This window comes from Pectinophora gossypiella, chromosome 27 (genome assembly GCF_024362695.1).
Source record: "Pectinophora gossypiella chromosome 27, ilPecGoss1.1, whole genome shotgun sequence".
NCBI lineage: Eukaryota > Metazoa > Arthropoda > Insecta > Lepidoptera > Gelechiidae > Pectinophora > Pectinophora gossypiella.
In genome coordinates, this window is record NC_065430.1 from 4,825,226 (window position 1) to 4,842,447 (window position 17,222).

Here is a 17,222-nt window from a genome sequence, read left to right on the forward strand (position 1 = left end):
TGTTTCGGATTAGTTTGTACACTATCTTTCTGTCCTGTTCTCAAATAAACATCCTAAATTTAATTTTACGACTTTCCATAGATAATGTCAAATTGGGCAATTCATATTATGAATCGTAATATGAATTGAAATATGAAAATCTATAAGTGGCCATTTTACGATTTGCAATTCAATTCCTAATAGGAACATATTATGATTCATCAAAAGTGGCCTTTTTAGCCCCCCTGTACATAATTAATATCCTAAATGCATTTTTCGCTAGTCACAGTCCGTCAGAAAAAAAAAACAAATTGTATTCGATTTTATTTTTTTACTTTAAAAAGCATCAATTTTACAGTAAATAAAGTTAAAAAAAGAATTTACATAAATAAAAGTTTATAAATAAATTAAATATAAATTAAACAAACACAAAAAAATAAATAACTACAAAAATAAACAATGAGAATAATAAAATTAGAGTTATTTACCGGGCTACTTTTTGCGTTTCAAAATGACTGTTATTTTGGCGCCTTTGTGTCATTAGGTCATTTACTTGGGTGATTTTTTTAAAGTTGGTACTCATGTAATTTCGTTGGCGCCATCTTGTATGTTTTTTAAAGTGTTGTCGACTCTATTTGATTCGATCAAGAAAGAGGCCGTATGGCGAAATTTCTGACGCTTTGTCGTTAAAAAATATGCGCCAAGAAAATTACGTACAAATAGATTTATTTTCGTTCGAATTAATTTCGCGCGAACACGTACTTACGAACAATAAAGAGTATAAAAAGAAAAAACAATAAAAAAAACAATGGTCCATGACAACCAACTCGTGCGCACTATCCCAAAGTCCCATAGCACTTGAGAGGACGAGAATGTTCCTTTCTTACATATTCTTGACGTATACGACGAGTTGAATTCGCACGAAAAGGTAGAACTTTGAACACCAGTCAATATCGTTGCGTCGTACCAGTCATTACCGTTAATGCAAAAGTATCCTAGAATATTTGTAGTTTTCGCAAATATCCAGTTAGGACTTACATAAGTTGACGACATACATAAAATGTTATTTTTTTATATGTTTTTGAAGTGACTTAAGTATTATATTTTTGCCGCAGATGGCATTAACTACTTGGCCGGACAAATGGGGAGCACTGAGGGTCTCACCCAGTACAAAATTTAAGACAACCGGCCTTAGGGTGCCCTATTGGGCGCGCACCTCGGCTCAGGGCGTCGTCTGAGAGGAACAATAAGTATTTGAAAGAATTAATCGACCCTGGTGGGTCGATAGCGATAAGCGCTGAATGAGGGAAATCGTCGACCACATAAAGTCCTAAATATTTGCAAAAAGACAAAAGATTCTACGAAATATTTGCTTTCACGGTAATGGCATTGACTTCCGGTGTTCGGAGAACTATCCAAGCGCGCCGTTCTAGAGGCAAGTCCAAAAATTCACCCAAAAAATACCAAACACAAAAATTTAAAAAACAAACTTTTTCTTGTGCTGAACTCTATGTTTCATGGTGTCTTTTCCCGCCTTCGGTCGTAGTGATGTGTCGTTAGGGATGGGCAGTTGACGCAAATGATCGAGTCCGGGGCCCGCTCGCATGTGAAATCGATAATTTGGTCGATAATCGATCGAGCTCGTCGGGTCGTAAATCACGTGGCCGTTGTAGACATGGAAATCTCTGTAAAAAAAAATAACGTAAACAGCCTATTACATAAGTAAAGGGTGTTAGTGACATCGTAACGAATACTGGGGGGGAGGGATGATTCAGACCATGATTCTAAGTTAAAATCAAGTGGAATTTTCCGTCGCAAAATTAATGATTTTTTTAAAATTATTTTCAATTCTATACTTTTGCGATCGAAAATTCCACTTGATATTAACTCAGAATAATGATTTTAATGAGCCCCCTCAGTATTCGTAACGATGTCACTTACACCCCGTACCAGTACAAACAGGTAACTATAGAAGTAGGTATGGGTGTTAGTGACGCCGTAACGAATACTGAGGGGGATGGTTCAACTCAAGGTGCTGAGTTAATATCAAGTGGAATTTTCCGTCGTCGAGTGTTTGCTAACAAACACCGGAATTCGAACCCGGGGTCTCCGGATGGGGAGTACACAATCAACCACTGGACCATGGACGTCGTTGGTTTGGTACTTACATATATACATACATACATAAACAGCCTATATACGTCCCACTGCTGGGCACAGGCCTCCCCTCAATCAACCGGAGGGGGTATGGAGCATACTCCACCACGCTGCTCCAATGTTTGGTACTTACTGAAATAAAAAGAGAAGATAAGTCCCACGGGCCTAAACCAATTATAATCGAATTTATTTTCGAATTCATGTTTGGATCATAAATGATTACTTAGGTATCACGTGCCCGGTGAAGGAAAACATCGCGAGGAAACCCACATTCCTGAGAAATGCGCTTTTGCGAAGATATGTGACCTAAGCACATCGGGCTAGTTTTCCCTTCGCGGGTTGGAAGGTCAGACAGGCAGTCGCTTCTGTGAAAAACCGGGCCTGTCAAATCTTCAGGTTAGGCAAGCGGACTCCGTGAAAAACGGGATAACAGGAGATGATGATACTAGAATTAAGTTCAAAATATCTGATTCCAGGATCTTTGGCTTTAAATCTAGAATCTCTGAATCTGGGGATCTGAGATTCTTCCAAGATGCTATGCTCTGTTCGGTACCCCGCTAGCCACAAGTTGATAGAATGACTAGGGATCGACGGTCCAACGGTGTCATGTAAGAAGGTGTATATATGCGTCGCGCCGTGTAAACTTCGATAGCGCGTTTCAGGCCATCTGCGTAGAATGACTTTTTTTTTGACGTGACTTGTTGTAGATTTGCCGCAGATGGCATTAACTACTTGGCCGGACAAATGGGGAGCGCTGAAGGCTCTCACCCGGTACAACGTTTAAGACAACAAGCCTGAGGGTGCCCAGTTGGGCGCGAACCTCGGCTCAGGGCGTCGTCTGAGAGGAAGAATATTGAAAGGATTAATCGACCCTAGTGGGTCGATAGCGATAAGCGCTGAATGAGGGAAATCGTCGACCACGCCGGCGGGGTCGGTATCGGGGTTCTGAAGTGTTTGGTGTCGCGAGCTGATTGGCTGCCTCTATGGCTAGAGTAATCGGGTCGTCGGGAACGTAGAATGACAACGCCATCTAAGTATTAGGTATGTTCGGAACTAGCTGGTCAACTAGTTGGGTCCTCTCAACTCACTGCGCTCTAGGAAACTCGAAAGGCATCTTCTTGCGGCCGAAGAAGGTATCCTTGTATGCCCTCCATCCACAAGCCAGGGCTTCAAAATTCTTCAAAGAGTATTTCTTCAAGCCAATGTAATCTACTCTCCTGGGCTGGTAGAGAGGCAGGCATCCGGGATAGTCTTTAAGTAGACTATCTTTTACTTCTAGATATAAGAAAAAAAGAGAAAAAAAAAACATTAATAAGTACAGGGATGCAAGTTACAGCCAATCTAAACATACCAGGGCTTAGACCAAGAGGACGACCAAAACAAGATAGGCGGATGTGGTCAAAAATGACTTATGCATGTGCAATGTCTCCGAGAGCGACACGTCTGATAGAGCGAAGTGGAAGAGAAGTACGAAGAAGGCAGACCCCACCATCAGATCAAAAGTTATAAAGGCAGTTCTTTAATCCCGCTGGCTTGACGTTTTGAAAATACCTATTATCTGGGGAACGCTTGCATACTTCAGTATGTAACTAATGTCAATAAACTCGTATGAAATAGTACTCCCTACCATCATAATTTGGACCTGATTCTCTTTGTAGAAATATGTCAAAAAGTCATTATAAGTAACCTATGTGAACTGCCTTTATAACTTTGGAACCGTTGAAGTACTAATTTCGGTATTTTGCAGGGGGTGAGTACTATTTCGGTACTAATTTTTGGCGTTTAAATCAAAGCGAAAGACCTTGTCGTTAACTCTCGCCAAATTTCGCTCACCGTCAAGCTAGCAAGTGCAATAAAACATGGCTATAAATCCAGAACCGTGATGGTACTATTTTTTTTACAACAGGTACTATTTTTTTTAATAAGAGTACTAATTTTTGGTATGGTCAAATTATTTTTTCGTGCCCATTTTTTTTGAGGCCGCTAGCTTGACGCACAAATTTTAACCCCCCAGTACGGCGCGAACTTTGACTCAGGGCGTCGTCTGAGGAGATTAAATATTTGAAAGAATTAATCGGACCTATATGGGTGTCCACGGCTAGATAGAGGGTCGATAGCGATAAGCGCTGAATGGCGGAAATCGTCGACTACGCCGGCGGGGTCGGCATGAGGTATTGGACCCTAGCGTAGGGGACTGTTTGCTTACCATCAGTGATTTCTACGTTAGGCGCTTGGTGTTTGAGATGAGCACACTCGATATATTGCGCCTTTCTGAACATTGTGCGAATGCGAACTCACCGCTATAGGAAAATACAACTTAGTAAAAAATACATAACATGTAAAATACAAATAACGTGGTAAATAACTCATTTTTATGCCCTCATATTTATTTTTTAATGGTTTTTCGGAAATGTCACGGTTATGGTATTTCTTGAAGATTTAAAAGAAGATTTTATTCCGAACTACACATGTCCTCCGGTCTGCGATTGTTGAAGTTAACCAACTTTCGCAAAGGCCGGTCATAGGATGGGTGACCACAAAAAATAAAGTTTTCATCTCGAGCTCCTCCGTGCTTCGGAAGGCACGTAAAGCCGTTGGTCCCGGCTGCATTAGCAGTCGTTAATAACCATCAATCCGCACTGGGCCCGCGTGATGGTTTAAGGCCCGATCTCCCTATCCATCCATAGGGAAGGCCCCTGCCCCAGCAGTGGGGACGTTAATGGGCTGATGATGATGATGACACATGGTCCGGTCAACTTCGTGTCACCCTCACCCTTGTGCGCCGGAAATTCCACTTGATATCAACTCAGAATCATGGTCTGAATCATCCCTCAAAGTTTTCGTTACGATGTCACTAACGCCCTATATTATACACCCACCAATTCCTCGCCAGTTATCTTTAAGTCCCATGTGATAGGGGGCGAGACGGATCGCGGAGGTCCATGTTGATGTAAGTCCATAGAGCAACATGGACCTCCGTTGAGGTCACGTAAAAACTCCTAGCATAAAAAAAAAACAAACATGTCACGTAAAAAAAAAAAACAAAATATCCAACGCATTTTAAAAATAATAAAAATTCTCTATGCTTGTTGTTTATTTATATTTTTGAAGTGGACGCATTTAAAAGTCGTATTTTCTAATTTTAATTTTCTATGTTTATTTGTTAGTTTTCTACGCATTTTTTTAATTGTACGCTTGCATTATATTTACTTTTATATAAATATAATTGTTATAATATTAAATAATCAAGATGAGTCGACTGCAAGAAGTAATCAAACGTTGTGAACACATTAAGAGGACACCACCAGATAGAACCATTACTGAAGGTAGGCATAACAGCATCGCGCCTATATACTCAAAAGGTTAGGCAGAGGTGTATAGTAAAATGTACGTCCACTCGTCGCCAGCTATATTTAACACGTTGACAGTCCAGTCACTGGACCAGTCAAAGGGTCACTGGACTCCAGTGACCCTTTGATTTTTTAGAGGGTGTAAAGAAATGTAAGTAGTAAGTATAAGCATCACGGCCTCCAGTAGTTACGCCTTGTGTGTGCCCACGATCCGGAGGTCCCGGGTACGAATCCCGTTGGGGACAAATTACAAAAAATCATTTTGTGATCCCTAGTTTGGTTAGGACATTACAGGCTGATCACCTGATTGTCCGAATGTAAGATGATCCGTGCTTCGGAAGGCACGTTAAGCCGTTGGTCTCATTTCATTTCATAAAATTAGACGGCGTCTGCAGGAATTAGCACCATTTTCTTTTTCCTCACAGACATGACGAAGCAGATAGCACAGAACTACCGCACCCTCCCTTCTTTCGAGCAGACGTGTTTCGACCTGTCCTGCATCAAGCAGTACTCCATGGAACGCAACCAGCTGATGAGGTGTCGTTGGAAAGAATACAAACACATCGAGAAGAAAGAGTTCCAACCATTCTTCTTTCCTGATCACCGGTTGGTGTATTCTTTTTTATTTCAAGATGCATAAGTCGCGAGTTGGTGAGGCGGGTAAACCGCCTCGCAGAAAGCGTTGTTTTGTGTTCTATTGTAAATATTTCCCTCTGTTCCAGCGATCTTCACTTCCACCAAAGCATGGTGCGTTTCAACCCGTCGTTGTCGAAATTCCGCCAGACAGATCACCGTAAGAAGCTGAAGCCTGGCCCTGGAGTAGACAGATTGGGTCAGATGCCTATCCCCGTTGAGTTACAGATGAAGAGAGGCATCGAACGCGACGAAGATAAGAAGGAGAAAGTACCTAAAATAAAGTACATGGGAAAGAAAAAAAATAAGAGATAATTTTTCTAAGCTTTAATAAGCTTGATTTGTTATTCTTCTTCTTCTATCGTGTGGATTGTGAGGTGAATTACCAACCCCATCAACCCTGGTGTCAGGGATTTGTTATTCATTTTAGGATTTATATTTGTGGTCATTCTCGCGTCAGACAGAGTACTGCGGGGCGGAAGGCAAGAGGGAAATCACTGCCCTATATTTCCCTAAAAAAGTAGCATGGAGAATGCTACACCGACAACTGTGTGTGTGCATGAGTACCTACTAACGCTATCGCGCGCGACGCGACGCTAAGTAGGCAGAATAATTGCGGGCTTTGATAAAACAATTATAAGTAGATGTATTTACGAGCGTATATTTTGTATAAGTTTGTACTTATTTAAAGGTTTAATATTTGTTATATTTATTTCTATGTACTTATTCGTTTTAATGTTACATTTGTATTAATTTAATTTGTATTAATTTCATTATACTGATTATAAGAAATTTTGACGTTGGTTTTTATTTTGTTATCGTGTGGGTTATTGTCAGGTGGAATACCAGCCTTGTCAACCCTGGTGTCAGGGTTATGATTGAGCCGCTAAAGGCCCCTGACATGGCTCATGTAACGATTACTCACTTATATTATTAAATAGTAACCAGGACAAACGGCTTAACGTGCCTTCTGAAGCACGGATCATTGGATATAAATGATGACCCTTTTTATTACACCAAGGTACAATTACAACTTCCACGTTATTATTCTGATCAAAATAAAGAGAAGAAATATAAGTAGGTAACAACATCATTCTATACATAATGTGATCCCAATATCAAGCAACAATTGGTTTTATATATGCTTCTGCCATTACATTACATTTTTGAATAATTTATGTACCCCAGCAATGAGAAAATAATAGGTAATTATCCCGTTAAAAGAGAACAACGCCATCTATCGTGTGTTTGGGTAACGTCGATTGGAAAGTTTCTCATTAAAACAGTTTTTACTACGGGAACATTCCCACTTTGGAAACATTCTTGGAAATGGCACATCACTTTAAATGTTTTTTTTTTCTTGAATGTTATAAATACTTATCTAGATACACATTAGACGACGGCTGCACGGCTTTGCCTTTGCCTTTCCCCAAAGGGATAAAAAAGTTAAAAAAAAAAAAAAATATATCTAGATACTTATTTGTCACCTAATTTGTGACATTGAATGTCACATCTTTCATCATTGTTTACTTATTTGCTATTTTATCTATTTATTCGAGTGTTCTTGTATTTAGTACATTATTTGTTATTTTGATATAGGTTTACTGCAAAATGAGTCGCAACATGGATTTGTATAAAGACTGCGCACATATAAAAAGGTCGCGTCCAAAAGAAGTGATTGATGAAGGTGGGCTAATGAAATAATCGACATCATACCTAGTCAGCGGCGTAGTGGCGGCAGGGGCGGCCCGCCCTGGGCGGCACTTTTTAGGGGGCGGCAAAATTTCACAATCTATCTATAATATAATTATATAAAAATGAAACCCGTTTTCCGTTTAATGCAAAGCAAAATAGTTATGACTGTTCTAGCCGAAAACTTCTCTAGAATTAATGTATGTAATACATTAAATTGAAATATCTAAATAAAAGGGCGGCAAAATTGTCTTCAGCCCCGGGCGGCCGACACCCACGCTACGCCGCTGAACCTACTCTCGCATTTAGGACTAAAGTAAGTCCCAGAGGGGGTGGGGTACCCCCCGGACATTCCATGTGCTTCGTGCTTCATCACCAATTAAAGCCACGATCTTGTCAAGTCAATTCTTTCACTTCCTAAAGACACAACGTTCACCTTCTCTTTAATCTGTTCCATGTAAGTTCTTCTTGGTCTTCCCCTTTCTCTCTTTCCTTCTATCTTCCCGTCTAAGTTTATGTTTTTAATAAATTCGTCGTGTCTTATTAAGTGTCCAATCTTGCCTCTTCTGTCCTCAATAACTCTCAATATTTGCCTTTTTAAACATGAATTAAATACATATAATTTGAAATTTTTCGAACCTCATTAGTGGACTTGTTCTAATGAGTTATATTAATGTATCGAGCAGTTTTCACTAACACAGTCGACTCGACCACGACGGCGATACGGCTCACTTATCTTCCTTTTTCATTAAATCATCATCTCTTGTCGGTGTAGCATTTTCCATTCCAGTCTATCAAAGGCCAATTCCTTGTCTTCCCTATAAACCACGACGACCTTTTCTTTAATCTGTTCCATGTAAGCTCTTCTATCTTCCTTTTTATGATGTTTTTAATAAATTGGTCGTATCTTTAAGTAGGTAAGTGTCCAATCATTTTGCCTGTTCTCTCCTTAATTACTCTCAATATTGGTGCATTAGAGACTCTTTCAGTCCAACTTATTCTTTACATCCTCCTCCAACACCACATTCCAAAGGCCTGGGAGTCTCTCTTGTCTTTCTGTGTCAGTGTCCAAGTTTCACATCCATAGAGGGCTATACTACATGTGAAAGTTTTAATACATCGTTTTCGGATTTGCTTGGGCTAGGTAATCTTAAATGCCTTGAATTGGAAACCTCTTTGTTAAAGAATGCTTTACCATTGCAATTCTAGTGCTAAAGCGTAAGAACTTTGAGCGGCGAGTGTGTGCTGCCGCCAAAGAATGTTATCAGAGTACCGAACTGAGCATAGTACCCCGCTAGCCACAAGTTGGTAGTGTGACTAGGGATCGACGATCCAACGGTGTTATGTTGGAAGTTGTATATATGCGTCGCGCTGTGTAAACTTCGATAGCGCGTTTCAGGACTGCTTTATTGAATGGTGGCGCCATCTGTTGCATGTGGGCGGAACTAGCTGGTCAACTAGTTAGGTCCGCCACAGACTATAATCGACCTTTCCTCACCAGCTCTCAACAAGAAAATAGCAGAAGATTACAGGACGCTGCCCACTTTCGAGAAGACATCTTTCGAGATCATGCACATCAAACATTATTCTCTCGAGAACAATGAGCTGTTGAGGTGCCGGTGGATACAGTACAAGAGGCATATTGAAGAGAGGGTCTTTGCGCCATTTGCTTTTTACGATATTCGGTAAGTAGGCAGTTTTTTTTCTTAGGTTTTGGCTTCGCGCTGTTTGCGCATTTGCCACATAGGGTAACGAATAGGAAAAAGGAAAAAGCAAGAAACGGAAAAATCGGAATTCAGAGATATTCTAAAATCAATAAAAAGGTGAAGGAAAGTAAAGGTGCCTACTTGGTTAATACTTACTTAATTGGCTATTTGACATTTGTAACAAGAAAATATATTTTTTTATCATTTAAACGATAATCCAGTAGGTTTTTTTTTATCATGACCATTTCTAAATGTTAACGCCTGACAAAATATAAAGAGCAAGCAGCGCGCGGCAAGAAATTGATGTTGCTTTCAATATTCGAGTAGGCGCAACTAAACTTCATACAATCGACGTCATACCCGGTACAGCCAATAAAAATGCTCCAACGCAATGCTCCATGGACCAATCGTGGAGATCAACGTCAGACCAAGTTCGTTACACGATAATATATCGAATCGACTGTTGTACAAGCTTTATGTCTTCACATTTTTTTTTATTCGCGAAATTTGTAAAAATCATCTAGAACTTTAATTCTATTTTTCATTATCATTATTATAATCACGTATTTTAAATTTGCGTGGTTTAATTTGATGACTCCTACGATTCCTGCTAAATTCACCGGAGGAAGCTGATCGCCGCAGCTGGATGCGAGTCTTCGAGTCTTCAACTACACATCAGTCGCTACACTAAATATTTTATTTTTACAAAATAAGAAGGGTTTTTTTTGTATGTATTACAAAATCCGAAACACGAGCGGCCATGATTGAGCTGGATTAAGCTTCGAGTGACGTCACATTTCACAAAATAAACAAAAAATATCTGTCAGGTTTCAAGCTATACTATGTTGAAAAAATGTCACGTAACCAACCAACCGTTTTGGCGCGAAATTTAAAATAATTGAAGAAAAATGTGTTTTTTTTTTCTATTAAATAAGTAATAAAGCTTTTTTGAGAAAGTTAAAATTATTTTAAGAGGTATAAAATAAGCAATTATTGTAATTTTTTTTTATATATTTTTTTTTCCGAAAACTGTCAAGTAGACAAATCTTTTTAATTTCAGAGACCTGCACTTCTACAATGCGGCGATACGATTCATGCCTTCAGTGTCGACGTTTCGCTTAGAACACCGCATGAAGTTAAAACCAGGCCCTGGAGTAGACCAGAAGGGACAAATGCCGATTCCTCAGGAACTCCTCATGAAGCGAGGAATAAGTCAGAAGGACCAACCAAAAAATAAGATCAACAAATTAACTGCGAAGAAAGGAATGGCAGATTTGAGAAGACGCAAATAAGGAATTAAAGTAACACGAATTATGGCTATTTATTGACGTCAAGTTTAATTTTCATTTTAAGTAGTTTTTATATTTATTTAATTTAGTAATAAATATTTAATTCATCGCCCCTAGCTTACGTTTCAGGGTCCGTTTACCTAACATAAAGATTTGACAGGTCCAGTTTTTTACAGTTCGAAGCGACGTTTATACGAAACGCTGTCTCCCGGTAGTATTTATGATCTGTGCCCAGTACAAAATTTAAGACAACAGGCCTGAGAGATGAAATCGTTAATATTACTTATCAGATTTCTATGTTTTATTTAAATTATTTAATGTTTTCCTCCACCTCCACCAACCCGCATTGGAGCAGCGTGGTGGAGTATGCTCCATACCCCCTCCGGTTGATTGAGGGGAGGCCTGTGCCCAAATATGGTCTGTGCAGCAGTGGGACGTATATAGGCTGGTTATGTATGTTATGTATGTATTTTGAGCCGTAGTAGCTCAGTTGGTAGAACGGTTGCCTCTCACTTTGAGGTTGCAGGTTCGAATCCAGCACTGGCCTAAATCAATGATTGTCGAATGTGTTTTCGAATTCATGTTTCATAATAAATGATTATATATCGTGAGGATATGTGACCTAACTTGTATTGGACTGGTTTTCCCTTCGCGGGTTGGAAGGTCAGACAGGCAGTCGCTTCTGTAAAAACCGGACCTGTCAAATCTTCAGGTTAGGTAAGCGGACCCTGTGAAAAACGAAACAATGCTATGGAGATGATAATGATTTGGATTGTTTATTTTAGGTAAATATATACCAAAATAAGTTAAGGTTTTGTTAAATTTAACATTTATTAATAATATTGAGCGTTAGTACTATTTTAGTTGATAGCAACTAAAAAATTAAATAAGTAGATATAGATCTACTTATTTAATTTTTAATTTAATCATATTTTGGAATAATTTAATGAATACGTCTTTAATGAACAATTAATTTAATTTTATACTTAATGTTAATTGCTATGTTATTTTATTATACTACTTTATATGCGATGTGTATTTTTATTGATTTTTTTTAAACAGTAAGTACTACCTACTTAATTATTGTTTAATGTTAGAATTGACAATTACACGTTATTGCACATAAACACAGAACATGGAAAAACCAAAAATACTTAAAAATAATTTCTTTTTGACCTTTAAAATATATAAAGAAAGAAAGACAGAGAGAGAGAGAGAGAAAGAAATAGGTACATTACATTCAACACAGGACAGAAATCACACGGAAATAAAAAAAGAACACCAAGATCAAAACTCGTTAACAAAAAAAGAAAAAACAAACCAAAATCATAAAAAATAAATAAAAGTAAGTTGTCCTAAATGCAACGCACTGAGACGGCCCGATCATCAGCGGTGGCGTCCGGGATAAATGGACCTCGCTCAGCATAAGTCGCGACGTGGATGGGTCGTGCACCAAGTTCAAAATAAATTATAAAATTCTGATTACTTACTACATAAAGACAGATCTAAAACTAACGAAAAACATTTTATTTTTTTCTATTCAACTTATTTATGAATTTTAGCCAAGAAAAACGTAATAACAAGGCCGACATTTTATCACGTTTTTCTGTGACGTCACAGTGTGCTTTTTCGTACAAATTCCATAGTAATTTCGTGTTTTGACGTTTAGTAAAAAGTAACTGATTTGACTAGTTCGAAACTAGCCCATCCTGCGGGTCCTGCCGAGTGAGGCCATATATTTGTTAATAAGTACCTACTTAATTACCTACTGTAGGGAAAACTATACTTCAAATGGGCACAACAATAATTTCCGTTACACAAAGCACTTAGCACGTAATAATTCGAATGAGTAACTGAACCCGTTTTACCGCCTTCGCCCCTTTTTATCATACGTCGTTTGATACGTCGTAAACAACATTGACGGGTGAGAAGGTGGGGATATTTTCTGGCTTGATACCTTGTTATTTTGCGCCAACTATCGATTATCGACGATGTTGCCAACACTACTTACCCAATTTTATTTGCCTCGATGGTCCAGTGGTTAAGCGTTGGGCTCCCGGTCCGGAGTGCCGAAAGTCCCGGATTCGAATCCCGATGGGGGCATATCACTAAAATCAAGCCATCTGCGGCGAATCTGCAATAAGTCACGTCAAAAAAGGTCCACACCTCACCGAACTTTCTTTTAAGAGTTCTACCTAGCTATTTTATTTTTTTAAATTTGTCTACATCTGTCATAGTTTGTCATTCATTGTCATGCTCTTTTTCGTACAAAGCAGTAAAATAGTTAACAAATAACAAGTCTCAAGTACCAAAACTACGAAATGAGCCGGAACACAGATATATATAAAAAGTGCGATAATATTAAAAGACCCATCCCGGATTCAACGATTGATGATGGTATGTACTTCCTACCACACCCTGAACCGCACACACCGTCCCGTATCCAAGTTTTTTACGCCTGATTCCTGGTAGTGGTTGTCTGGAAGAAATTGCGTCAGAGCAATCATCATCATCATCATCCCCACTGCTGGGGCACGGGCCTTCCCTATGGATGAATAGGGAGATCGGGCCTTAAACCATCACGAGGGCCCAGTGCGGCGTCAGAGCAATAAGGCCGCCCATTTTTACTGTTGCTATATGTTTTATAAAAAATGTTTGTATGTTTCGTTTGTGTGCAATAAAGGGGGTGAGGTCGGCGCCCGATAGGAATTGGTGCGGGGCGGAAACTTAACCTTACCCACCTGTACCTTATCCACCTGTACTTTACCTACCTATAACTTACCCACCTATAAACCTTACCTACCTACACCTTGCCTACCAATATCTTACCTACATATACACTTAACTACCTATCTCACACCTACCCATAGTTTACCTACCCATAGTTTACCTAGCTATAGTTTACCTAGCTAAACCTTACCCACCTATAAACCTTACTTACATACATCTTGGCTACCTACCTATATCCTATCCACCTATCTCACACCTGCCTGCACCTTACCCAGCTATACCTTACCCACCTATAAACCTTACTTAGCTATATCTTGGCTACTTATACCTTACCTACCTATATCCCACCCACCTACCTCACACCTACCTATACCTTGCCTCTATACCTTACCTACATATAAACTTACCTACTTATATCCTACCCATCTATCTCACACCTACCTATACCTTACCCACCTATAACCTTACCTACTTACCTATAACTTTACCTACCTAAGTATATCTAACCTACATTCACAGATCTCAAACGGGAAATAGCGCAGAACTACAGGACAATACCGACGTTCGAAAAGACAACTTTTGAGCATAAGTATATTAACTACTACTCGTTGGAACGCAACGAGCTGCTCAAGTGTCGCTGGTATCAGTACAAGCAACACATTGAGGAGAGGGTGTTCGCCCCCTTCCACTTCCCTGAAGTTCGGTGAGAACCAATCTCATTTTATTTTATAACTGCCTCCGTGGTCCGTAGAGTCGATTAAATCTTTCAAATATTTTTCCTCTCAGACGACGCCCTGAGCCGAGGTTCGCTCCCAACTATTAGGCACCCTCAGGCCTGTGTTGTCTTAAACGTTGTACCGGGTGAGAGCCTTCAGCGCTCCAAGTAATTAATGCCATCTGCGGCAAATCTACAATAAGTCAAGTAAAAAAAAAATGGTCCAGGGTCCAGTGGTTGAGCGTTGGGCTTAATTATAGATGTAAAACAACCGATTTAAAACGTTTTAAACCAATGTTGCTGTTTTAAACCCCAAAATAAATCATTTTAAACCGTTGAAAACTCGTCTAGAACAATAACTGTGTTTTAAACTTCATTATGGGCAATTTTTGGTCACTTGACGTCATGTTTCGTATTATTAGTTTAATACAATATCAATAAAATGAACCTATAGAACTAAACACGCTATTGTTAGCAAACTCTACAATAAAACGTAAATATTAGTAACATACCCAGTTTTAATCAGTAAACGTTAAGTAAGTAGCTCAAATATCACTCTTATTACGGAAACCAAATATTATTACTACAAATTATATTAAGAAATATTAATACAAAAGAATACAACAAAAAGTCTTTCAGTTTTCGCTTCTCTCGACAATAATCGTCTTCACTTGTTTTTCTTTCCTCGAAGTCGCAGACGGAACACCCGCCAAAACGTTTTTCTCTTAAAAAGTGACGTGACGTTCCTTTTTTGAAATTGCCAACACGGCCATTCTGCAAAGCGCATGCCCTCAGGCGCTGCTCAAATAACTGTAACATAAAATCATTCAAAGATTAATTAATTATCATTCCGTTCGGCCAATCGTGACATAATTTTCCGATCATATTTAAGATTCTATCTGATCTACGTCCCTGTAGTTTTAAGCGTCTTTACATTTTCTTCACTCCTTTCTGTTCCTTTTGGCATAGGTAACATTCTGAATGATTGGTTTAGGCAATTTACCTTTAGACTTAGGTAAACCCGTACCAATTATTTTTTGTTTGGTAACCATGAGTGGAGTGTTGGTGTTTGTGTGAGTGTGAGTGTGATATATACAATTCTCTACTCATGCAATACCAAATCAGTCTTGTTCCTTTAGACTTAGGCAACAAACTGATTGATTGGTTTTGGCAATTTACCTTTAGGCTTAGGTAAACCCGTACCAATTTTTGTTTGGTAACCATGAGTGGAGTGTTAGTGTTTGTGTGAGTGTGAGTGTGATATTTACAATTCTCTACTCATGCAATACCAAATCAGTCTTGTTCCTTTAGTCTTAGGCAACATACTGATTGATTGGTTTAGGCAATTTACCTTTAGGCTTAGGTAACCCTGTACCATTCTCCAGTTTGGTAAACATGAGTGGAATGTTGGTGTACGTGTGAATGTTAACTCATGCACTACCAAATCAGTCTTGTTCCTTTAGATTTAGGCAACATCCCGATTGATTGGTTTAGGCAATTTACCTTTAGACTTAGGTAACCCTGTACCAATCTCCAGTTTGGTAAACATGAGTGTGTGTGTGTGTGTGTGTGTGTGTGTGTGTGTGTGTGTGTGTGTGTGTGAGTGTTAACTCATGCACTACCAAATCAGTTTTGTTCCTTTAGACTTAGGCAACATCCCGATTGATTGGTTTAGGCAATTTACCTTTAGACTTAGGTAACCCTGTACCAATCTCCAGTTTGGTAAACATGAGAGTGTGTTGGTGTTTGTGTGAGTGTGAGTGTGATATTTACAATTCTCCACTCATGCAATACCAAATCAGTCTTGTTCCTTTAGACTTAGGCAACATACTGATTGATTGGTTTAGGCAATTTACCTTTAGGCTTAGGTAAACCTGTACCAATCTCGAGTTTGGTAAACATGAGTGCGGATTGCAAACATGTGTATGTATGTGTGTGTGTGTGTGTGTGTGTGTGTGTGTGTGTGTGCGCGCGCGCGTGTGTTTGTGTGTGTGAGATAGCGAGAGAGAGAGGTGCGTGTGCGTGCGTTAAGGTACATATAAATATATAGATGAATAATAAAATAAATAAATATTATTAGTAAACAATCACCTATAATTATTATTGCCAACATGAGCTTACAATTGACTCCAGTTGTCTAACCGAAACCAGGGCGTCATGTTTTCCACGACAACTGTTCCTGTGTAGCGTTTGTCTGGACGTTCACAAGTATGTGTCATGGCCCAGGACTTGTATACCCTTATAAGGGCCCTTATATGTAGGCAACAAGTTTTACTCCGGCCGTCATTTGATTGATTTATAATTATTACAAGTACCAAATCACCAATTATGTAAAGTAACCGTACTCGTAGACGTACTCACTGGTTCACGTTTCTATTTTCGGCTGCTCTTCAACTTCCTCTTCTTAATGAGTTCATACCTAGCAGGTGAACGCGCTTTCGTTTCGATCGTGATCTGCAATCGATGGTAAACACATCACCATACCTGGTGCTTCCCGCTACCGGCGATTTTCTTCGCGGCAAAGGTAGCAGCGTCCCTCACCTGCTCAGCCCCCTACTTAGAGCGTGAACGGGAAGGCCTCCGCTTCGATCTGGACTTTCGCTCGTCCATTACGGCGATGGATCCGAAACACTTCTGATGTTAGCAAACTCTACAATAAAACGTAAATATTAGTAACATACCCAGTTTTAATCAGTAAACGTTAAGTAAGTAGCTCAAATATCACTCTTATTACGGAAACCAAATATTATTACTACAAATTATATTAAGAAATATTAATACAAAAGAATACAACAAAAAGTCTTTCAGTTTTCGCTTCTCTCGACAATAATCGTCTTCACTTGTTTTTCTTTCCTCGAAGTCGCAGACGGAACACCCGCCAAAACGTTTTTCTCTTAAAAAGTGACGTGACGTTCCTTTTTTGAAATTGCCAACACTATAGTATTTTATGCAACAGTTGTATAAGAAGGGT

General features: G+C 39.1%; 3 protein-coding genes across 7 annotated transcripts in view; 2 read left to right on the forward strand and 1 right to left on the reverse strand.

Annotated features, from left to right (window-relative positions):
• Positions 1-414: 414 nt before the first annotated feature.
• The window catches only part of LOC126379006 (uncharacterized), a 33,112-nt gene continuing 16,304 nt past the window's right edge, over positions 415-17,222 (reverse strand). The window contains exons 2-5 of one of the 5 annotated variants that reach the window (XM_050027583.1): positions 12,818-12,940; positions 4,343-4,436; positions 3,225-3,411; positions 415-1,664 (exon numbers count right to left, since the gene is read on the reverse strand). In XM_050027583.1, the coding sequence (XP_049883540.1) occupies positions 1,457-1,664; positions 3,225-3,411; positions 4,343-4,415 (468 nt within the window). In that variant the 5' untranslated portion in view covers positions 4,416-4,436; positions 12,818-12,940 and the 3' untranslated portion in view covers positions 415-1,456. Of the gene's footprint in view, positions 1,665-3,224; positions 3,412-4,342; positions 4,437-12,817; positions 13,708-17,222 lie in introns of those variants that run through there. The other 4 variants (XM_050027581.1, XR_007568211.1, XM_050027584.1 and 1 more) reach the window with 4 other exon arrangements.
• On the forward strand, positions 5,239-6,911 carry LOC126379003 (uncharacterized). The gene is made up of 3 exons (XM_050027578.1): positions 5,239-5,462; positions 5,912-6,092; positions 6,209-6,911. The coding sequence occupies exons 1-3, from the start codon at positions 5,387-5,389 to the stop codon at positions 6,432-6,434; spliced, it is 483 nt and encodes a 160-aa protein (XP_049883535.1). The 5' UTR covers positions 5,239-5,386; the 3' UTR covers positions 6,435-6,911.
• On the forward strand, positions 7,616-11,836 carry LOC126378999 (uncharacterized). Its single transcript, XM_050027573.1, has 3 exons — positions 7,616-7,806; positions 9,313-9,496; positions 10,578-11,836. Exons 1-3 carry the CDS (start codon positions 7,731-7,733, stop codon positions 10,807-10,809), a joined length of 492 nt encoding a protein of 163 aa, XP_049883530.1. The 5' UTR covers positions 7,616-7,730; the 3' UTR covers positions 10,810-11,836.

Bases quoted from the DNA above. Each gene is read 5' to 3' on its own strand.
- LOC126379003 (XM_050027578.1), top strand. From the start codon at position 5,387: ATGAGTCGACTGCAAGAAGTAATCAAACGTTGTGAACACATTAAGAGG. The intron at 5,463-5,911 runs GTAGGCATAACA...TTTTCCTCACAG, and splicing joins AGATAGAACCATTACTGAAG to ACATGACGAAGCAGATAGCA. The intron at 6,093-6,208 runs GTTGGTGTATTC...CCTCTGTTCCAG, and splicing joins TTCTTCTTTCCTGATCACCG to CGATCTTCACTTCCACCAAA.
- LOC126378999 (XM_050027573.1), top strand. From the start codon at position 7,731: ATGAGTCGCAACATGGATTTGTATAAAGACTGCGCACATATAAAAAGG. The intron at 7,807-9,312 runs GTGGGCTAATGA...TTTCCTCACCAG, and splicing joins AAAAGAAGTGATTGATGAAG to CTCTCAACAAGAAAATAGCA. The intron at 9,497-10,577 runs GTAAGTAGGCAG...TTTTAATTTCAG, and splicing joins TTTGCTTTTTACGATATTCG to AGACCTGCACTTCTACAATG.